General features: G+C 46.4%; 1 protein-coding gene across 3 annotated transcripts; it reads left to right on the top strand.

Annotated features, from left to right (window-relative positions):
• Positions 1-1,721: 1,721 nt before the first annotated feature.
• LIG3 (DNA ligase 3) lies at positions 1,722-22,345 on the top strand. 3 transcript variants are annotated; one of them, XM_037494629.2, is made up of 20 exons: positions 1,722-1,827; positions 4,227-4,777; positions 7,020-7,163; positions 8,626-8,823; positions 9,439-9,590; positions 10,262-10,428; positions 10,727-10,804; positions 11,256-11,418; positions 13,351-13,506; positions 14,989-15,120; positions 15,405-15,484; positions 16,721-16,808; positions 17,173-17,250; positions 17,541-17,664; positions 18,211-18,353; positions 18,666-18,740; positions 19,186-19,332; positions 19,822-20,014; positions 20,410-20,528; positions 21,591-22,345. In XM_037494629.2, exons 2-20 carry the CDS (start codon positions 4,231-4,233, stop codon positions 21,822-21,824), a joined length of 3,018 nt encoding a protein of 1,005 aa, XP_037350526.1. In that variant the 5' UTR covers positions 1,722-1,827; positions 4,227-4,230; the 3' UTR covers positions 21,825-22,345. The 3 variants fall into 3 exon arrangements, with proteins under 3 accessions (XP_037350526.1, XP_037350525.1, XP_037350527.1); XM_037494628.2 differs by lacking the exon at positions 1,722-1,827 and adding an exon at positions 3,060-3,170; XM_037494630.2 differs by lacking the exons at positions 1,722-1,827; positions 21,591-22,345 and adding exons at positions 3,061-3,170; positions 20,728-21,571.
• Positions 22,346-23,518: the final 1,173 nt, after the last annotated feature.

Below are 23,518 nucleotides of genomic sequence, written 5' to 3'. Positions count from 1 at the left end.
TTTAACAATGTATTTTTATTTAATGCCACAAATTTGAAATATTACTTTAAAATGTAATCAATATAAATATATTACCAAGTAAGATACCTGGCAGTTATTTTGTTTGGTTACACATTTTTATTTTTTTTAAAGATTTATTTTTATCTATTCATGCATATAAGAACCAGCGTGCAGGCCAGAGGTATGGAGTAGTGAAAGGATTCACCAGAGACAGAGAGGTGAGCAGAACAGGAAAATCTACTGAGAAACACTGCTGAGGGGAGCTGCGGGCAAGACAGGAGAGGTCTGCTGTGCAGTGCGGGTTAGCTCCTGGCCAGGCATTGAACTCATGGCATAGCTTGACAGCCCTGACACTTTAACCCCTACTCCACTAGGGAGGCCCTGGTTATACATTTTTAAAAGGTGTTCATTTTATACTTACATCTCAACCTGGACTAGGCACACTTCAAGCACTCTATAGCCATATGTGCTAGTGGTGACAGCACAGGGCTAGGGAACAAGAGAAATACAGACGGGGATTTTCAATATGATGTGTAAATGCAGTTACAGAGATATATTCAGGATCACTCAACTGCCAGTGAGCATCCAGGGGCCTTCCATTCCCAAAGATTATGTTCATTCGGTGGGACATTAGACTATGTTCTACTTGAGACAGTGGGTTTGTGGTTGGCCTCAGCCAACCAAACCTAATATATCCCAAACAACTCATCTCTTACCCCAAATACCTCCTCCCCACCTCTCATTTTCCATTTCAGTTGATGACACTATCATCTATCTACCTGCTCTCTAGAGTCATCCTCATTTCATCATTAGGTAAATGAGAACTTTATCTAGAAAAAATTTAAAATCTAAATGCCTACTAAAAATACACCTTTTCCACCCCAACTAACTGAGCTTGTTCAGGCCACTTTCACCTCACACATGGGTAACTTACAAAAAACTTTTAATGGGTTCTGTAGCCTCAATCTCTCCTACCCAGCTTCAACAGCAATTACTATTCCAGAAGATGCTTCAAGGCTATCCATTCTCTACATAAGAAGGCGAAGCTATTTCCCACATATTACAGAATTCCCTCCAGAATCTGATCTTCGCTTATTGCTTCTAATAATGCCCCAATTTTCTGACGTTCCTAGACCCTGAATAAGTTGAAATACCTTCTCTGAACCTGCTACTCTTTTGTAAAAACGGTTATCCTAACCTCTTAAAAAGCTGACTTGAGGTATTTTGTAAGTCCCACAATGCAGAGGCTCCTCTCCCCATCACTCCTTTACCTATCTATACAATTCAATATTTACTGATTATTTACTATATGCTAGGGACTGTGCAGACAAGAGAGGGACTGCAGAAAAAAAAGGGTGAATGCCCCAATCTTTGCCTTCTCCAAGCTCATTACACTATAGTTTCTCAACCTATATCCATAAGGACAGGCTAATCATTAACACTGAGAAAATCAAGGCGGAGGGGTGTCCTTGGAAGTTCAGGCACGGCTGCATCCCTGGGCATCAACACGTCCTTGTAGCCTGGCTTTCCAGGGTCCCGACAGCAGGTAGGAAGCCAAACCCTCACGGAAATTAGGAGCCTAGGGGATCCCTAGCCTGAATCCAACCGCGAGCCACGTGGCCGGCGAAGGGGCGGCGGTGATGGGAGGGGCCCGTGGGAGGCGGGGACACCTCGTGCAGCGTGGGCCTGGATCTCTGCGCTTGCGCGCTGCCGCTTGCGCAAAGACCCGGATTTAAAGAGACAGGCGCTGCAACCGTCGCGGGCTGCCGGTGGCCTGTGGGGGCCTGGGCCTGGGGCCTGTGGAGCGTAACCGGACCGGGAAGGCAGGTGAGAGGCGGCGCGGCGGGGCCGAGCCGGGCGGGGGGAGGCGGCTCGCGGCCCGGGGATCGGCGCGGTCGGGGAGCCAGCCCCCTCGGCTCCTCCCCCGCCCGCCCGCCCGCCGGCGGAGCCCCGGGGCACACCCTCCGTGACGTGGCGGCCCCCCGGGAGCCCGCCGTGGGTGGCTCGCTGCTCCCGGGGACCCCACTGCCCGCCGGAGCGAGCGCGCCCCCGCCCCCCGCCCGGCCGCGTGCCCGGGCGGCTCTGGCCCGGGCTTGTCCGCGGGCTGGCCGCCGCGGAGTGGGAGCGCCTCCCCGGGAGTGCGGGAGCCGCGCGCTTCCCGCCGCCGCACCCGGTCCTCGGCTGCGGCTCGCGCTCTCGGGGCCCCGGCCGGCCAGGCCGAGGACTCCGGGGTGCGGGCGCGCGCCGCTCGGCTGGCTGGCCGCTCTCCGGCGGCGAGGCGGGGGGCCCCGGGAAAGCGGCCGCTGGGCTTCCCCGGGGCGGGGCGCGCAGGCCCGCGGTGCCCTCCCGGCCCCTCGCTGCGGCGCTGACTGCGGCCGGCGGGGGCTGCGCGGTGCGCGGGCTTCCCCGCCGCGGCTTTGTGCCTCCTCGTGGTCGGCATCCCGGCCCCTCCCCGCGCCGGCGCCCTGCGCCGCCTCCTCAGCCGCTGCCGTCTGGGAAGTGCTGAGACCGCTGGTGTCCGAGCCCCTCTCTGGGGCCTGCCGTAGTTTCACAGACCCACGCGGATTTTAAACTTCTGGAGGCCATAAAGCTGACTCTGACCCGCACGAGAAACACGCCTCCCCCAACACATTGATGAACACGCACGTTTTGTAGACATTTTCAGAGCACTCAGAGCCCCCCATCAGCCAGATTTTATTTTTCCCATCCTGTGAGGTAGGCATTATTTTCCCTGTGTTAGAAATAAGAAGAGACTCACAGGGCCTCCCCTGGTGGCGCGGCGGTTGAGCCCTGGTTGGTTGAGCTGCCCGCAGCCTCTGCAGCACTGGTTCGATCCCCAGCTGCTACCCGGCCACCGGAGGAGGGTCCCACATGGCGCGCAGGCCTCTCCTGCCGCCCGCTGCTCCCCTCAGCAGTGTACTTCGGTCCCTCTGCCTGCTCTGCTCCCCGCTCTGGCTCTGGTGAATTCTCTCACCCTCCCGCGCCTCTGACTGTACCGAGTGCTTGTATAAATAAATAAATATTTAAAAGAAGAAAAAGATTTATTAAAAAAAAAAAGAAGAGACTCACAGGTTTCTTAAAGATTATATAGTCACTAAACTACAGTCGCCGCTTGCACCCCCATCCCGGATGCCCATCCATTTGCTTCCTCAGCATGGTGTTGCACTACTGTGAGTAAAGTCTGTTTTTCATTTTAACCCAATAGCAATTTCACTACAAAGCAGTGTGCAGATTGAAAATAATTTCCAGTATATTTAAAATTACAATTGTGAAGACATCTTAGAAAATAAGAAGATCCAATCCATGGGGAGCCTCTACTTAAAGGATAATAGGAGTTAACAGGTATTGAGCTCCTACTGTGCTCAACTCTGTTCCAAAGGCTTTACTCTTAGCACAACAACCCCTCAAGTTAGGTATTATTAGACACAGTTTTACACGCAGAAATTGAGGAATGAAGAGGTAACCTACCAAGGTCACACAGCTAGGATCTGAACCCAAACAGTCTGATTCTTGCCACCTTTTAATTCTCAAAATAGGGCTTATGATTAAATCAATCACATTTATTTCCTGAGGACTGACTATATGTCACATTTGAAAGTTCTTGAACATAATGTAATTTTTCTTGGAGAGTAAAGCGAAACTTCTGGATCTTGTAATACTTAGGGTCATCATCCATTTTAAATAATCAGGTTTTGATATGACTTGAGAAAAGCTGTGATGCTATTTGAATTTTCTCTCTTTTTTTTAAAGATTTATTTTATTTATACAAGAGCTGGGGTCAGATGTGCGGGAGGGTGAGAGGATTCACCAGAGACAGAGTGGGGAATGGAACAGGCAGACTGACGAAATACACTGCTGAGGGGAGCAGCGGTCGAGAGAGGAGAGGTCTGCCATGTGGGTTGCTTCCAGGCTGGCGGGGATCGAACCGGCACTGCAGAGGCTGGGGACAGCTTCACAGCCCTGCGCTCAACCATTTGCACCACCAGGGAGGCCCTATTTGAATTTTCTTGGTTGTGATTTGCTAGATACATGCCTATACATTGACTAATTGGACATCGTTCTGCAAACTGAGTTTTCCTATATTGGAATTTCATCCTAAAGGCAATGACCTTTAACACTTTGGAAGGTGTTTAATTTGTCAGCATAAACTATATAGGATTTTCACCTTTGAAGAAATTGGAAACCTCATAGATCTATCGTTTTCTGCTTCCCACCCTTTTATACAGCTGTATGACTTTGGCTCTGAAGATACTCTTCCCATCAGCCCTCCGTGCTTTCAGCCGAAAAGAACCCTGCCTATTCCGAAAACATTATCAGCCTGACATAAGACAATTCAGTCAGTGGTCAGAAACCGATCTGCTTCAGGGGCATTGCCTCCTCCAGAGAAGAAAGCCTGTTCTGTCATTCCAGGGAGGCAACCTAAGGTCGTGGGTCTCCTGCCTTGTTTTCTTGCCAGGGTCGCATGTGGGACTGTGCGGTGGTCCCGGTAAGATGGCTGAGCAGCGCTTCTGTGTGGACTATGCCAAACGTGGCACAGCTGGCTGCAAAAAATGCAAGGAAAAAATTGTGAAGGGCATATGCCGAATTGGCAAAGTGGTACCCAACCCCTTCTCAGAGTCTGGGGGTGATATGAAGGAGTGGTACCACATTAAGTGCATGTTTGAGAAACTGGAACGCGCCCGGGCCACCACAAAGAAAATTGAGGACCTCACAGAACTGGAAGGCTGGGAGGAGCTGGAAGATAATGAGAAGGAACAGATAAGTCAGCACATTGCAGGTGGGGTGGAGAATACTGCTTTCTTGTCTTACTGGTGTTGAAAGAAAAAAAGGAGAGTAGAGTCCTTTTTTTTTTTGTTCCAATTTTTGTCAGATTTTTTATTTGGAAATAATTTCAAACTCATAGAACAGTTGCAAGAATAAAAATAGTACAAAGAATGCTAATCCCAGATTTTACCTATTGTTGAATTTACCCAGACTTACCTGTTGTTAACATTGTACTTTCTGTTTTATCATTTGTGTTCATGTGTGTGCACGCATTCTCTCTCTCTCTCTCTCTCTCTCTCTCTCTCTCTCTGTTACTCTTTCCACACATGCAGTTTTTCCTTACCCATTTGAGAGTAATTTGCATATTTCATGGCTCTTTGCCTTCAGTGCTTCAGTATATATACCTTGAATAGGAATATTCTTTTACATGACTCTAATATAGCTATCAACTTTAGTAAATTTATCTTTTTTATGATACCTTAATCTACCATCTGTATTCCAGATTTGTCAATTGATCAAATAATATCGTAATAGTTTTTTTTCCTCCTCTAGTAGAAAATCCCAATTTAGAGTCAGGTATAGTATTTAGTTGTCATATCTCTGGCCTCCTTTAATCTGGAACATTTCCTAGTCTTTTCTTTATGACATTGACATTTCTAAAGAACAGAGTACCTCCCATCACCCCCTTTTATCTATCAAGCTATCATCTGTGTGGACTCATGAATTATTACTTTTTCCCAGTGGCTTGTAATGTTGCTGTACTTAATTTGCTACTTAATTATCCCATATTTGGCCAGTTGGAAGACCTTTCAAGCTTAATTCTATGTTCTATATGCCCTCATCAATGAAAATAAGTATTTTTACTCTTTTTACTCTTATTTTATTTTTACTTACTCTGACATAACAGGATGCTCTTAAGTTTAACTTGTATGTATCCTGCCCTAGCCCTGATAGCCATTTCTTAGAATAGTCCTGATTTCTGTTAGTGGGGAAATGATATTAGAGACCAAAATCTGTATGCTTATGTATCTTGTTGACCTGAAGTGTCTGTGCTTCTCAGCCCTTTTAACAGACAGAGCAAGAAGATTGCTATGTATATACACAAAACACATATACACACCCAGAGATACATATCTACGGACATATACATGCATGTCCACATATGTGTGCATTCTGGAATTCTTATACTGAGACTTCCAAATCCAATTAGTTTTTTTTTTTCATTTTTTAAAAAGATTTATTTATTTATTTATTTATTTATACAAGCACTGGGTACAGTCAGAAGTGCGGGAGGGTGAGAGAATTCACCAGAGCCAGAGCGGGGAGCAGAGCAGGCAGAAGGATGGAAGTACACTGCTGAGGGGAGCAGCAGGCGGCAGGAGAGGTCTGCGCACCATGTGGGACCCTCCTCCGGTGGCCGGGGAGCAGCCGGGGATCGAACTGGCGCCTCAGAGGCCGCGGGCAGCTTCGCAACCCAGCGCTCAACCGCTGCGCCATGGGGGAGGCCCTCCAATTAGTCTTTTATGACCTTTGGTGTCCTTGTCCTTAAAAGTAATAGCCACAGCTTCAGTTAACAATAGTTCTGGTCATTGTAGGGACACTCTGAAGGTGGACTCTATCCTTGTTCTTTGAGAGGGAAAAAAAAAAGAAAACTATTTTCTATATACTCCATTCTGAAGCTTCCCATCCTGCCTTACCATGCCCTGCCTTATTCACAGGTCTCAGCTTTTGTTACTTCTTGACCCATCTCAATTCAGAGAAAGAGAAATAGAAGGTAGAGTTAAACTGTCACATAGCTCAAATAACTTAACAGTTGGAAAAATTCCTGCCTATGCCAAACCCATATGCGCAGTTACCCATCTTCGTTTACATTTTTTTTGTTCATTTATAAAATTATTGCTCATTTCATGAGCTGGGATCCCCAAGTTTTGTCCATTGAGCTGTGATTTCTGATTCTCAAATAACTTGGAGGCTATTATGCATGGGATAAGACGTAGAGAATGCTTTTGAAAATTAAGGTTAATAATGGAAATAAAGAGTAACTGGGTCTCTTATCCATAAAACGCCCCTTCCCACAAAGCCCCATTATCTACTACCTCCACTGAAAAAGATTGGTCAACCACCACTCAGCCTTGGGGTAATGCCATCATAGTAACTCACCAAACAAAGTCCTAAGAAGAATTGGTTGATTCTTGGGAAATTTTCTCAGGGATCTTTCACTGTAAGATATTTCCCCTTCTTTTGGGGCCCTATAGATCTGTCTTCTAAATCAGCGAGCACACCAAAGAAGAAAGCTGTTGTCCAAGCTAAGTTGACAGCCACTGGCCAGGTGACATCTCCAGCAAAAGGCACTTCATTTGTCACCAACACCAATCCCCGGAAGTTTTCTGGCTTTTCAGGTAAGTTAGGTTCTCCTTTTAATTTGGTATCCCATTTTGGGCTCCTATTTTGTTGTTTTAAGACTTTTTCTCCTTGAAGTAGTTATCTGGGTCCGACAGGTTATTATTGTCATCTGCCCTTTATATCCTTATTTTTTGAGAGAATTTTGCAAAACCCCACCCTTAAACTTGCCTGAATTGGAGATGGAGGTACAGAAGAAGGTGATGACATTCATGGCCTTTCGATCGCTATTGGCTCTGCTGCAGGCTTGCAGAATGAAATGTTTTGTAAATGGTCTCCTGCATGCAGCTAAGTGGGAATCATGAAAGAGTCATACAGCAAATCCTCACTTAAATGTTGTAAGTAAGTCCTTGCAAAGCCAGGTCCTTGACAGATATAATTTCCTTGTTTCATTCATTCTTTGCCCTACACTAGACGTTTTGAGAAAAATGCTCTACCACATGTAGTACTATACCCCATTATAAAAAAAAAAAATTGAAAAAATGTCACCACTAGATGTATTTATACAAAATCCAAATATATTTCTCCTTATTGGAAATAAAGTAGATGGACAGCCAGAAAAAATTAATTTTTTGTTTATTCATAGTACATAATAGCTACCTATAGTACAGCTCCTTCAGAAAGGGAAAATAATTTGGAGGGTGGGAACCGAAGAGAGAGGGTGGGTGGCAATCTTTATATTAATTAAGACTGATATTATATAGATTTTGCTGTTACAACAAAACAATGTTTACCAAAGTTTTTCAAGGACCTGTACTATACATAGTTATTTTTTTGGCATCCGGAGGAAAGCCCTGCTCATTGACTAACTTAATTTGACAGTAAGAAAGGTAAGAAAGCAGTAATGGGGGTGGGGTGGAAGTGATGAGGGCCTGGGAAGTTGGGAGCACACTAGTGAGATCTGGCTGTCGGTGTTCTTATACTGGCTTTGCCACCATTGAGGATCATCTTAGAAGTTTGTCTTCTCAGACCTTGGTCTCTCATTGGTAAGAAGAGATTGAACTTTAAGAGATTATCTTTAAAGTTTCTTCCAAGTCCAGCAATCTGCAGTAGCAGTTATTTCACATTGATCAACATGTCCCTTGATTTCTTCCCTCTTCGCTATCCCAACTTTTCTGGAATCAGCTATACAATCACTTTGAGATCCTCCTGACCACTTCGGCACAAAGGAGATCTTTATTCTTTCCTGAAATTCTAACTTAAAGTGATACACATTAACTGGTCCTCTGCTTGGGTGTGAGGACACTTTGTTTACCATCAATAACTGTGTGATTGGGAAAGTTGCTTCATCTCCACTCTTTACCTGTAAAATGAATATAATATTCAAAGGGCTATTTTGAGGGATTAAGTGACTGCATTATAAAGTACTACCAGTATACGTGTTAGTTTCTCTTTCTTCCTTCTCAACCAGGCAGAGTGAATCATCTCTGCTATTTCACTTTTCCTTTTTCTCTCCAATAGCCAAACCCAACAACTCTGGGGAAGTCCACTCAAGCCCTACCCCTAAGACAAGTCTGTCCTCAAGCAAGTGTGACCCCAAGCACAAGGATTGTCTGCTGCGAGTGTTTCGGAAGTTGTGTGCCAGCGTGGCTGAAAATCCTAGCTACAACACAAAGACGCAGATCATCCAAGACTTCCTACGGAAAGGTTCAGCAGGAGGTGGGGACTAGAGCCTCCTGGATGGGCTTTTCCTTTGGAGAGCTCATACCCATAATGGCCTCGTGGACATGTGCACTGTACAGTTGCACAGGGCCCTATGCTGGATTTAATGCTCTGCTCTTGTGGTCTTGAAATTCTCAATAATACTGCATAAAGGAGCCTTGCATTTTCATTTTGCATCGGGTTCTGTGAAGCATGCTACCAGTTATGCCAACAGTATGTTGGCATCTTTCTTCCTTTGCCCTTATTCTACTCTTAGAAGCTAGAGCCCTCCCATTTAACCAGATTCACTGCATGCATGTTTTATTAGGTTTTTGTGACCCACATGCACAGCTGGGAATAGAATCTTCTAACTCTTTTTCATCTAACAAGTCATTCTTAAACATCTGTAATGTACTCATCACTGGGGACACTTAAGTGAAAGTCATGACTCAGTGATTCATCCATGTGCTAAAGCGGAGACAGACACATAAAGCACCAGCCACTGAGTGCTGTGGCCTCTACTAAAGGTGAAATGTATAGGGTACTGTGGGAACACAGGTAGTGTTCCTTGAGTTTATGTACTTACTTGTTAAGCTCCATTTCTCAAGAAGGGTTCCTTTCTTCTGTTTTCAGATGGTTTTCATGGTGATGTGTACCTAACAGTGAAGCTGCTGCTGCCAGGTGTTATTAAGAGTGTTTACAACTTGAATGATAAGCAGATTGTGAAGCTTTTCAGCCGAATTTTTAACTGCAACCCAGATGATATGGCACGAGACCTAGAGCAGGTCAGAGAGGTGGGGGAGGGTAGGCAACATTCCAGGGCGGGTTCTGCCAAGCCAGCACCTGCATACTCTTTTTTGTGGTTGGAGCACTGTTGTTTTAGGAAACTGAAACCCATTTGAACTGGCTTCTGTTATGAGGGAAGCTGAATGTGAGGCTACATCTGTTAGTTTCACAAGTTTCTGAGGACTAAAATCGTGCTGCTTCCATGGGAAGCTTAGATCTTAAAGTATCATTATTTGAGACTTGCTGCTGTCTCTCCTAGGGCTCTTATTTTGAACTCTACTTTTTCTCCCCATAACATGAGCTTACCATTCAGCCTTAGTTTGTTCATGACTTCAACTTGGCACCATGGCAAGTTTTTACCAAGCACTCCCATTATCTGATGGTCATATTTGGCTCTACTTCAAATTATAAGGGGAATCAAGTTGACTCAGTCCTGGACTAGTTCTTGCATCCCTTCTCACATAAGGGATGTGGGCAGATCCAATGGTGGATTGAGGTGCCCTTGCCAGGAGCAATGGGTGGGATGGATCCTCTAAGAAGTCAGGTCAGTGTGTGTGAGTTAGAGACAGAAGTGGTTGAAATCTCAGTCATTCATCTTTACTCCTAAGGGTTTGGGGTTATGCTTGACCACTCTGGGGCTAGAGCAGTGGCATTTTGTTTTTGGACACAGGGTGATGTGTCAGAGACAATCAGAGTCTTCTTTGAGCAGAGCAAGTCTTTCCCCCCAGCTGCCAAGAGCCTTCTTACCATTCAGGAGGTGGATGAATTCCTTCTGAAGCTCTCCAAGCTCACCAAAGAGGATGAGCAGCAACAGGCCCTGCAGGACATCGCCTCCAGGTAGGGGAGCTGCGTAATGGGGATGGGCTTGGAGAGATGGAATCTGAGGGGAGAAGTGGGTTGGTAGATCCTAATGTTACCTCAGTTTCAAAAAATTAACTTATTTTTTAAAAACTAATACAATAATAGGAAAAAGAAAACAAATTGAGTTATACTACATTTGCTTACATAGTATTTTGGAGGTTTGGCAATTTCTGGCTAATCTTACATAAAAAAGAGAGATGGAATCACTTGGGAAGGAAGATTTGAAGGTCCATAGCTCTTCAAAGACCAAGCTGAATGTGCCTCATCTCCCCAGGTGTACAGCCAATGATCTCAAGTGCATCATCAGGTTGATCAAACATGATCTGAAGATGAACTCAGGTGCAAAACATGTGTAAGTATCTGTTCCTCTGACAACCTGAGTTGCCAGTTTTCCTTTGTTGCCTGCTGATATCAGGATTTTGGAGTCCCAGTGTGTATTTGAATCCTGATTTTACTTTCTTCCTGTGTGGGACCTGATATATCACTTAACCATCAGTCTCCATTTTTCCACATATAAAATAGAGAGAACAATACCTTTTACTTACCATATGTTTGGTAAGTTTAATATGGGTTACTTGCCCACGCCAGCTCCCTCTTTGCTACGGTGGCATCCATGCCACTGTATCATATCTCAAAAAAACCTGAATTTTCCAAGAACTTTTTCTCGTCCGTTACAAGCTTTTGAACAATAGAACATAACCCCTCCTTATATTGAAATGCTTATTCTCTGTGAGGACAGATTTCTGTGAAAAGCAGTCAGTCACAGGCAGTGGTTGTTTCCTCAATCCTGTCCACTTTGGCAGGTTAGATGCCCTTGACCCCAATGCCTATGAAGCCTTCAAAGCCTCACGCAACTTGCAGGATGTGGTGGAGCGGGTCCTTCACAACGAGCAGGAGAAGGAGCCAGGCCGGAGGCGAACTCTGAGTGTTCAGGCCTCGCTGATGACTCCCGTGCAGCCCATGCTGGTAAGGATGCTGTTCTGTCCCTGTTACATTTCTCCAAGTTTCTGACCTTCTGTTTGAGACCTAGTAATGTATGAATGTTGATAGCCCTTGCAGTTTGGGGGAGGACCGAATATGCAGAGAGGTGTTTCTCAATGGAGAAGTAAAGCAAAGAACATAGTGTGATTTAGTAGAATGATGTGAACTTCTGTCCCCACCCACTCTGCCACCACCAGCTACAAAATCTTAGATGAGTTACTTGCCTCTCTTAGTCTTTACAGACATGTAAACCCTCTGAAGCATCTACTTAGAATGGTGTATTTATCATCTTACCAGAACACAGGTAGATTACATGTACCCATAGTAACTCTAAGTTGGAAACAGAGACAGACTTCCTGTGACAGGGTAACTTATGTCTCCTTTTCTTCTGGATTGAGGAAGCTTGAGGAATGAAGACCAGCTCTGACAGAGATCATCTTGGCCTCTGTTCATTTCAAGAGAAAACCTGTTTCTTCTCTGGCACTAGTTTTCCTTACAACTGGATATGTATGCTGCCATATCTGCTTTGAGATACCTTGGGTTGTTTCAGTGGTGTGAGTGCTTTTTTGAAACAATCTTGAATGATACATTAAAGCCTTATTTGGGATCCTGTGTTTGGGATAGGGACATGTTCTACCCCTCAGTGCGAGTTCGATCCCTGGCCAGGGAGCTACCCACATGGTGCAGCAGACCTCTCCTGACTTGCCCGCTGCTCCCCTCAGCAGTGTGCTTCGGTCTATCTGCCTTTTCTGCTCCCCGCTCTGTCTCTGGTAAATCCTCTCACCTCCCACGCCTCTGGCCTGTACCCCCAGTTCTTGTAATCATAAATAAATAAATCTTTAAAAAAAAAAAGTGTGTGGAATAACTAGCACCAAATAGTGAGATCTCTATCCCAGGGACAGAAACACAGTCACCTGCAGCAGTGACCTTTCTGACTTTTCCCCCTGGATTTATTTATTTATTTATTTATTTATTTATTTATTTATATGTGTATTATAGAAGAACTGGGGCATAGAGAGGTGGGGAGCAGTGGGTAGGGTGAGCACATTCACCAGAGACAGAGTGGGGAGCAGAACAAGCAGATCTACTGAAATGCACTGCTAAGGGGAGCAGCGGGTAAGGCAAAGAGGTCTCATATGTGGGTTAGCTCCGTGGTGGGGGATTGAACTCAGGCTGCAGTCACCAGGGAGGCTCCCTTTCCTGAATTTTTAAAAATTCTTTCTGGAGCCTGTTTTACAAAATGTCACTTGAAGAATGGCATAGGTTATATAGCTTAGTGGTTAGCTACACTGTGGAGTTGGGCCTAGCTTCAAATTTTATTCCTGCCATTTACTAGCTATGTAACCTTAAGTAAGTACTTAACCTGTTTGAACAGGTTTTCTTATCTGTGAAATGATAATAGTATCATATACGGGTAAAATGAATTTGTGTGTATGATCGGACATGTACAGGTTGTTTGATTCAGGGTGGCACAGAAAGGTAAAGAAGCTCTCCTGTGACTTGGATGTCTTATCCAGCAAATCCTCATCACTGCCAGCCCCACTGTCATCTATACCCTTTGGTCTTAATCTCTACATACCTCTGGTACCAGGATAAACTATGTGTGCCAGAGGGCCTGCATGATCTAAATTACTGAGAAAAAAAATGAAATGCTATTTCAGTGAAATTTTATTTGCTCTACAATGAATGAATTGCATTCATAGTCCTCAAAATACAAGCTCCTATGTCAGCTCTGGTGCTGCTTTCATACTCAGAATAGGACACTGCCTAGCCTTTTCCATTCCTCTCACCTCTTCAAAAGCCTGCCATGAAGGTATGCTTAGGCAGATAGTTCCCAGGACCTGGATTTTTAGGCTAAGCTGCTTCTCATTAGAAGAGCATTTTTAAGTCTCCAGAATTTTCTTTCCTCACCCGAAGGCTGAGGCCTGCAAATCCATTGAGTATGCAATGAAGAAATGTCCCAATGGCATGTTCTCTGAAATCAAGTACGATGGGGAGCGAGTCCAGGTGCATAAGAACGGGGACCACTTCAGCTACTTCAGCCGCAGTCTCAAGCCTGTCCTGCCTCACAAGGTATTGGTTTTTTCCTTTTCACTAGGACTGTCTGTCCCTTCCTGTCTCTAAGAATCTCAGGGATAGAAGTCCACAACTGTTTCAGCTCTGGTCTGTATTTAGGGGTTTGTTTTATATTTGTTGAATGAATGAATGAATTTACTTATGGAGTGTTCCAGTCATGATTGCTTCTCAGTAGCATTACCGCCCCCTGAAGCTCTGTTTTGACTAACCCCAAATCTGGACTCTGAATCTCCTTTTGCCTCACCCAGGAACTGAAAATAGGAATCTATTTCCTGTTTTAAAATAAGGGGCGTTGAGAACCTCCATCCTTATCCTCTCTTAGTCCCAGGGTTTCTGAGTGCCTCTGGTGTTTTCTTCAGGGGAAAGCAGCTGAACGCCTGGCTTCAGTAGCTTTTGAGTAGATTCCTACCCTTGTTACCCCTTCTGTCTTAGCTTGGACTCCATTTTTCAGAGCCCCCAGTGTAAAGGGGCTATGTGTGACTCATATCCTTACCTCAGCCGTGCTCGGGTGCTGGGGACAGAGCAGTTAGGCCATCTGTTTCAGGTACTGCAGAGGAGAGCTCAGCAGTGGGTTCCCCCATTAGCGCAGGCTCACTGCTCTGGGAGCAGAGTAAACTGCTAAGGAATTGCCTCATGGTAAGGCTTATGTTCAATGGGCACCCCCCAGGAAGAAGTTTGAGCACAACTTTCCAGAATTAGAGCCTTTTCCCTTACCAAAGTTTCCTTAATTGCTTACCTGTCAGTGCTTGGGGATTGAAGGGAAATGTGGCTGTGCAGGGTTTTCCTGTCCCTGCCCCAAACATCACAGGTAATCATGGTCTGCATATCTCTTCCAGGATAGGAATTGGACCACAGTCATGCTCTCTAGATCTCATTGGTGGCATCATTTGGCAGGGACTGCCTTGGGGTACAGTGGAATTTCTTCCTGTCTGGAACTAACAGAGACTAGGGCTCTGCCTTGATTAAGAAAAATCCAATTCCAAGCATCCTTTCTTACTAATTCTGAAGATAGCTCTAGGATCAGCTGCTCTAGAAAAGACCCTCCTCACATTTCCTTGCTGCTTCTAAAGGGGTTTGTTTCTTCCTTTCTGTCTTCTTTCCTGTTCTCCCTCAGTCTTCCACAGCCTGATACCCACCCATCTTCTGCCATAGGCAAAAATCTGCTACCTTTCCTGCCTCCCTTCCATGTTTCTCTTTGACCCTTTCCTCCCCATATTATTTCTAACCTTTTTTCCTCAACTTTCTCTGCAGTCCATAGAGAGTGATTCAACACAGGCTAATCCCTTGCTGGGTCTAGACATAGGTACTGAAACAGATACTCTGTTCTTGGCTAGGTGGCAGGCAAAGCCTGCATCCAGGATCTGCTCATGGGCCTCCAGATGTTGATGTTCTGTGTTTCTTCTGGAGCCTGTGTTTTGTTCTCTGTGATTCAGCTTGAGATGCTATTCCTCCTCACCTAAGTGACTTTTCTACTTTCAGGTGGCCCACTTTAAGGACTATATCCCCCAGGCTTTCCCTGGGGGTCAGAGCATGATTCTGGACTCGGAGGTGCTCCTGATTGACAACAAGACAGGCAAACCATTGCCCTTTGGAACTCTGGGAGTACACAAGGTACTGGCTCAGGGCCAGATGTGCAAGAATGAACATGCATATATGTGCATGTGCTGTCCATCTAAATGGGGAAGAACATATCGCTTATTTAGGATAGGGTTTATTCTTTGTTTTTGAACTGTTTGTGAATTTAGCTCTGAGCTCAGTTCTTTCTTACATGGTTCAGGGGCTTTAGAGCATAAATAGCACTTTTACATCAGATATATCAGAGAGCCTCCAGAAATTGACTGGTACTTCCCATTACCTTCGTCCCTCATTTAACTACTGCCTCATGTTCCTTACAGAAAGCTGCCTTCCTGGATGCTAATGTCTGCCTGTTTGTTTTTGACTGTATTTACTTCAATGATGTCAGCTTGATGGACAGGTGGGGAATCTATTTTCAGTTCCTGGGTTAGGAGATAGGGGATTCAGATTGGAAAGGGAGAAAAAAAGTCTGGCAAATATACCTTTGTGCCTAGGAACTGGGCAGGGACAGGGGAGTGGCAGGAGGGAGCTGAGAGGTAGCACAGTTGTTGCAGTCACCTCCCCCTCCTTTCAGTGTTAGGAAGATTTGCATCTCATTGTTGAGAGCTTAAGTCATATATTTTTTTAAATTTATCTTTATTTATTTATGCATAGAAGAACTGGGGTGTAGGGAGGTGCAAGGGGTGGTGGGAGGGGAAGTGAGAGGATTCACCAAGACAGAGTGGGGAGCAGAACAGATGGATCTACAGAAATAAACTGCTGAGGGGAGCAGCAGTCAGGACAGGAGAGATCTGCTGTGCCATGTGGGTCAGCTCCCTGGCCAGGGATTAAACTCATGCTGCAGTGGCTGGCAATAGCTTGCTAGTGCTGATACTTTAACCCCTGCACTACCAGGGAGGCCTGAGCTTAAGTCATTTTTACAATAGCAAAATAGAGTGTTGCAGATCTATAGAATGCAGAAGGGTTTCAGTTTATTTCTCCAGTATCCCCCACAGGGCATAAAGCAAATGGTTTTGCTTTCAAAAAGTCAAAGGTTTTTCTTTCAAAAGAGGCTAACAATAGAAATTTGTGATTGTAATGAGGGCTGTGGGTAGGGCCATCATAAGGAGAACTAGAGCTTAGAATGTTTAATTTGCATCTGAATTCTTGGACCCAAGAAACCAGTATTAGCCCCTTGCACACTTAAGTTTCCCTACCTCCACCTCTCCCACACTGGCCCATGTCCTTGTGGAAGGGGAAGGAATTAGGGAGATTGTAGGAGTTGGGCTTTGGGCTTCAGCCTGCTGACCCAAGATGAACCAGCCAGCCTTGGGCCTGAGGTGGGCAGGGTGCCGGGGATAAAAAAGGAGTATCAGAGTAATTTCTCAAGTAGAACCAAATTTTATACAATCTGTTTGAACCAGTGACCAATTTTCCTGTGACCTGGTTAAGTAGAAACAGGAACTATAACAATGGAGTGGCTCTATGCCATGGCTAACAATTGTCTTTCAGTTAGAGAGTCTTTACAGGCTTTGACAGGCAAAAAATGTTAGACACCAGGGCTTTAAGCTATGACACACCCGCTATAAAGTAAGTTTGTCATAGGGCTTGCCACCTCAGAACTCCTGGCTTGACCGCAACCTCCTGTCCCCCTTAGGCCCCTGTGTGAGCGACGAAAGTTTCTTCATGACAACATGGTTGAAATTCCTAACCGGATCATGTTCTCAGAAATGAAGCAAGTCACGGTGAGCAAAGACCCCACTGTAGGCAGCATCCTTGTGGTTTCAGAGCAGAGCAGAGAACCCCTACACTAGATGTGATTGGGAGAAAGTGTCTTATTTTCCCATGGGGGTTGCTGTGTATATGTGCTCTACTAGTCTCCACATGGGAGGGCAGGGCGTCAAACAGCTTTCCTATGTGAGCTGTGTCTCAAAACCGAAGCAGCCCCCTGGTTGAGGGTGTCCCCCACTTTGTAAGCATTTTGTTCTTTGTAATCAAAGGAGTGCTTCTACTGGGCACTTGACTAGTATGCAGAAAGAAACTACCTCCACTCATCCCAGGGCACTGTCTATTCTCACACCCATTTCTTTCTCTCCTATTTTCCTTCAGAAAGGTTCAGATTTGGCTGACATGATAAACCGGGTGATCCGGGAGGGATTGGAAGGGCTGGTGCTGAAGGACGTGAAGGTAAGATGGCCACCACCTTTGCAGACACTTCGCAGAGCCCTCTCTCCCTAAGCCTTTCCAGCCTTGACCAGGAGATGGCAGTGGTGGGTTGAGGTTCTTAGGATGGCTGCTGAGGGGAGCCTTTTCAGGGTGTGGACAAGTTTGTTCTTTCTAGAACTGAAGGATAGGTATATGTACTTTGTAATGTCTGGAGTCTCTGGCTCTTTCCTAGAATCTGAGCACCCTGCTAGATCTGGTAAATTCCACTCTTTTGAAGTGTCCATTCTAATTCATCTCTTACTTCCCTTCAGGGTACTTATGAGCCTGGGAAGCGGCACTGGCTGAAAGTGAAGAAAGACTATTTGAATGAAGGGGCCATGGCTGACACAGCTGACCTGGTGGTCCTTGGGGCCTTCTATGGACAAGGAAGCAAAGGTCAGGATGTCCTCTGGGCTCTGGGATGATACTTCTTTGGAAGGCACTGCTTAAGATACAAGCTGGCCTTTTTGCCGGCTTGACCTACCCACATGGCCAATCAACATTTCTGAAGTTTTGGGGCCGTAGTCTGGCCCGTGTCACCTCAGAGTGGGGATATCAGAGTTACAAACCTAGGCAGGTTTGTAAATGAAATGGCCTGGCATGAATACCCTGTGGTAGCCTGGTAACTGTCTCCTCGAGGAACAAATCTCTTTTTATTGACTAGGGGAAAAGCTGGCGAGTAAGGAACTAGTGCTTTTATGTGCCAGGTACTATTCCGTTTACTCCTTACCAGAATCCAACAGGTTAGGTGTGATTATCTTTACTGAATAGGAAATTTGGGCTCATAAAGGTCAAAATTAGTAAGGTAGATCAGGAGGTGAACTCTGGCATTCTGACGCCAAGGCCCAGGCCCTTTCCTCTCCACCAGGCTCTCTCACTGGGCACGTGGGACTGGCAGAGATGGCTCCCTCCACCCACAACTTAGCCCATCCCCCCTCCCAGGCGGCATGATGTCCATCTTCCTCATGGGTTGCTATGATCCAAGCAGCCAGAAGTGGTGCACAGTCACCAAGTGTGCTGGAGGCCATGATGATGCGACACTTGCCCGCCTGCAGAAGGAACTGGACATGGTGAAGATCAGCAAGGTGAGGCCCTGGTGTCTGGACTGACCATCCTTACTGAGATAGGCTGCACATTGCGTTTTGTCTGTCTCCCCAAAGGAAAGATGCTACTTGGCCATGGGAACCTGGGAGGCCTTCAAAGTCTTTAAGTGCTTACCTTACAAAAACTGACCTGTGTGCCCTCTAGGTTATTCTCTGGGCAGGGCGGATCCCTGAGGGTAAGAATTGTTAGCCTTTTGTGCTAAATTACCTTTTCTCAGAAACTGATGCCCATGAGGGTGTTTAAGTCTTATTATGGCTCAGGAGCAGCCCTGGACAGCATCTTTTCTCCTTCAGGATCCCAGCAAGATACCCAGCTGGCTGAAAATCAACAAGATCTACTATCCTGACTTCATCGTCCCAGACCCAAAGGTATCAGCCCAGTGACCTGGGGTCCTTCAGCCACAATATCAGCTTGAAAGTTTTCTAGAACCACAGAGTCCCCATCTCAACCTCATTGACAGTCCACCTAGGGAAGAGAAATGGGGCTGTTCAACCAAACGACAGATACTGCCAGTCAACACTGAGGAATCATCCTCAATAGATGAGCACTACCATCCCCTAGTCACAAAGGATCTATTCTAGAAGTAACTTGGCCCAGTCCCTTCTTGCAGTGACAAAGAAACTGACCCAGAGAAGAGACACGACTTCCCTGAGGTCATTCATACAGCACCAGCCACAAAAAGTAGGACTGGAACTTGCCTCCCACTGTTAGGCAGTGCTTTTTTCATTTTAACTATCCTGTACTGTTTTTAACTGGTTGGGAGATGTTTTATTCTTAATCAGTGAGTGACCTACCTGATGTAACTCCTGACAGAAAGCTGCTGTGTGGGAGATCACAGGGGCTGAATTCTCTAAATCCGAGGCTCACACCGCTGATGGGATTTCCATCCGATTCCCTCGCTGCACCCGAATCCGTGATGATAAGGACTGGAAATCTGCCACCAACCTCCCCCAACTCAAGGTGCTTGATCTTAGCTGCATGTGGTGTCCTCTAGCCCACTGTCCCAGCCTTAAGGATTTCGGGCGTCTGATCTGCTCACATGTCTTCTATCTTCCCCATTCTCCCATTACCCTGAGACAGGCAAGCAGGGCAGTTTAGGGGCCAGGAGCAGCCGCATAGGCCTCCTCACATCTGGAATAGAGAGCCCTGAGCAGCTCTGGGTCCAGGAGAGGGAGAGTTCCTGCTCTCAGAGCCTCCTGGTGAGGGTTTGGCCCCAGGCTAGTTTCTACTTTGCTGATAAGAACTAGGGAACAAGAAAGTGCAATTGTATAGGGTATATAAAAATAAAATTTATTATTAATCAAAAAAAAAAAAAAAAACAAGGACAAAGTTTAGAAAAGCACCAAAGAAACCAATTTCTTTTTTTTGCTATTTGCCTTTCGCTTTCTGACACATGCACCTAAAACATACACCTATCTCTGATCACAGCTCCTTTTTCCCCTTCCTCAGGAACTGTACCAGCTGTCCAAGGAAAGGGCAGACTTCACTGTAGTGGCTGGAGATGAGGGGAGTTCCACTACAGGGAGCAGCAGTGGAGAGAATGAGGGTACCTCAGGGACTACTGTGTCTCGCAAGGCCTCTGGAACCTCCCCCACTGCCAAGAAGGCAGGAGGGAAGCTGACCAGCCCCAGCAGCAAAGGCAGTAAGGAGAAGTGTTTGGGGGTGGGTGCTGGGTAATAAAGGGTGTGGCAAAAGGGAAGGGATTGAAGGATGGAGACCCTGGTTTCACATTCCTCCTTTGTGATCCAGTGATTTGCTCTGTGCCCTGAAGCTGATACTAATTTCCTATTGTGTGTCCCACTGTGGGCCAGAAGCCCTTATGCTGGACACCCTTTATCTGCGCAGTAAACCAGAATGACAGGACACTGGGGAGTGCATCTGATTCAGGGATAAAGTGTTTTTGAGCTGAAAGACTTACCTTCCCAACGCTTCCCTCTCTTCTCACCCATGCTCATAGCAGAGGGAGAACCTGCCTTCTCTTTGCTGACTTCAGGGACCTCCCCTACCTCTTAGTTTATTCCAACCTCTCTTCTGCAGGCAACAAACTGACTGCAAAGCCTTCCTCTGTGAAAGTGGGAGAGAAGCAGGCTATGAAGTCTCCTGTGAAAGTAGGGCAGAAGCGGAAGGCTCCTGATGAGACTCCTTGCCAGACAAAGGTGAGGGTGAGAATAGCAGTGCCCCAGGGGCTCAATTTGCCTACAGTCTCCTTTCAGCCTGCAGCACATGAACTCTGAGATGAGCAGAGGTGTTTTGGGGACTTAGGGCTAAATCTCTCCACTCCTGTAGCTGCTTCTCTCCTGTGGGCAGGGCCGGCAATGCCTCTGCTCCACTCTGTGCTCTCTCGTTGCCTTGCAGAGGCGGCCGGCCAGTGAGCAGAGAGGAAGGAGAGCTGTGCCAGCAGGCAGGAGATAAACAGCCCCGCCTAGCAAGACAGCCACAGGACCTATGTGGTTCCTGGTCCTAAGTCTCAATTTACATTAAAGGGGAGAAATCCCAGTCTGGGTATGGGCGTGTGGCAGCGTGAGTTTATGTTCAGGGTGGGACCGAGGACAGCCAGCAAGGAGGGGGAGAGGGCACTGGCTTGGTGACTGTCCACCCCTCTGACTACCTCTGACTACCCTTTCCCTTTCATACTTCCTTGACAGTTACTGGTTCATCGTAGCTAGGGAGCACCTCCTGAGGCCAGGAAGTAAGTTTAGTACTGACTCAGTCCTGGAGGGCTGAGGCCCAAAGGGCAGATGCAAAGTAAATGTTTGATCACTATATAGTGGGATTGTCCCCACCTGCTGGCAGCTCAGGCCCTGAATCCAGACCCCAGCTGACCTGTACGACCTTGTCCCTCTCTTCCCTCCCTGAAGCCCTTGAGCCCATCTACAGTGACAGCAGGGCTTCTGGCCCCCAGGGTATGCCCCCAAGATGGCCTCCATCGTGCAACATCACTGTATCTGAGAGTCAGTGGCCTGGCCTTCTGGTCACTGCATGGTTCTTGTAGACTCGTCCCTTCCTTAGGTCCCCAGTTTTGTTCCTCCTCCCACCAGGGATAGAGTCAGTCAGTCTGTGTAATGCCTAGTGACTAGAAATGGGAGATTTTGATGTCTTTTTCTCTGCTCCTGTCCATACCACTAGGCTCCATCTCTGGCTCTTGTTCTAATCTCCTTACTACCTCTGGCCTGTGCTCAACTGGGTGGAGACCTGCCTGACCCCTGTGCCCTTTGCAGGTGCTGCTGGACATCTTCACTGGGGTGCGGCTGTACCTGCCACCCTCTACACCAGACTTCAGTCGTCTCAGACGCTACTTTGTGGCATTCGATGGGGACCTGGTGCAGGAATTTGACACGGCCTCAGCCACACATGTGCTGGGTAGCAGGGACAAGAACCCTGAGGCCCAGCAGGTCTCTCCAGAGTGGATTTGGGCGTGTATCCGGAAACGGAGACTGGTAGCCCCCTGTTAGGGGTGCTGCCTCCCCCACCTTTGGATCATTCTTTCCCTACCCTGTTGCTAGTCACCAGACTGGGCTGAGGCATGGGGCAGGCGGGTGAGGGCTAGAACAGGATGGAGACAGGCTTTCTTCTGCAAGTAGTACATCTTCTAAAACCTGCCATCTGTTCGGAACTAGGGGTTAGTTGCTGTGGGTGCCACCAGTGAAGTCAGTTTCTCTTGCCTGGTTTACATAGATCTTGCATATCTGGGTGCTGGTTTTTGTCCTTTTGTTTTCTTTAAAAAGAAGCTTATTTTTTAAGATAATATGTCCTTCAACTTTATTTTTGGCCTTTACCCCCTGTAATTTCCCTAGTGATTAAGGAGTGAAGACTGCGCAATTGAAGTTCCTCAGATAGCCAATCCTGATACGTCTCCTTCCTTGCCTGACCCTTTTGCTTTCAGGCCCATTTTAAAGTATTTTAAAAACTCCCCCTAGAAATGCTTCTCAGGTTTGGCAAAACTTGTATTCAATTCAGCCTTACCTGTGTTTTTGTTTTTTGACCCCAGGAAAAAAGCTTAATTTGAAAGAAAACAAGATGCATTTTATGACCTAAGTCTCTGTGTTCTCCTGTTCTAGAGTTTGAGTCCTGGAGGGAGGGAACCAGGATCAGGTAGGAAAATGGAGCCTTTATAAGGAAAAGGACTGTCTGGGCTACTGCTCTGGGAGTGCAGGGCTTTAGGAGGATCTGCCTCTCCCAAGTCTAAAGCAAGAGAAGAACCCATTTGAGGGCCAATATACACAGCCTGCTTACAGACAACAGTTCCTGTGCTGCCACGGCTGATAATATGTTAATAAAAGGGAAACAGTTTAGTGTAGATCAGTACTGTTCAATAGATCTTTCTGCAGCAGTGGAGCTAGCCTGTTAAGTCTGCACTGGCCAACATGAACTTTGCACATTCAGCTGCTGAGCACTGAAATCTGAAGCTCAGCCAACCCAAGTGAGGGGCTGAAGCTTTCATTTTAACTTCAAATGGTCACATGTGGCTAGTGACTACCACATTGGACAGTGCAGGTAGACAGACTGGTTCAAATCTGAACCCAGGAACTGAAATAGCTGTAACCTTATGCAAGTTATTAACATCTGAGCCTCTGTTCCCCCAAAAGGAATGGGGATACAAATTGTACCTAAATCACAGGGTTGTGGTAAAGATTAAGTGAACTCAGATGTGTTATGTAAAGCTCTTAGCAAACAGCCTAGCAAAGATCTAGACTTGGGGAAGTCTGTTGGCGTACATGTCCAGACCCTACCGGGAGGGGGGGGTGGCCCATTCAGAAGTGTCAAACCCCCTTCCACAGGCTTACGTCTGCCTGTTACAGCTCACACTGGTCCCAGTGCAAATTGTCAGGTCAACATCTGGTCACAGACTGGCGTGTTTTGTCTACCTGTGAGTAGGGCTAACATGATTCAACCTCAGGAAGAAACTTGAGTGTCTGAGCCTACAGGATCAAGGCTCACCACTTCCCCCCAGCCTTCTGCTGTGCTTAACTGGTACTCTGCTCGCTGGTCAAGTTGGAGGCCAGTGCTAACCAAATCTGGGTTTCTCTCTGTTGGTGAAAATATATTGGGGAGGAAGGGGAGGGATAGCCCTGATTACTCAGGACATTTGATTTTGAACACGCGCCAGGCTGGCTTCAGTTTTGAGAATAAGATACTCTATTCTGTC

The sequence above is a fragment of the Talpa occidentalis genome, unplaced genomic scaffold, assembly GCF_014898055.3.
Source record: "Talpa occidentalis isolate TD23 unplaced genomic scaffold, MPIMG_talOcc4v2.1 talOcc4.7, whole genome shotgun sequence".
Classification (NCBI taxonomy): Eukaryota; Metazoa; Chordata; class Mammalia; order Eulipotyphla; family Talpidae; genus Talpa; species Talpa occidentalis.
Note: the sequence above shows the minus strand (reverse complement) of the source record. Positions and strands in the feature narration are given on the sequence as shown.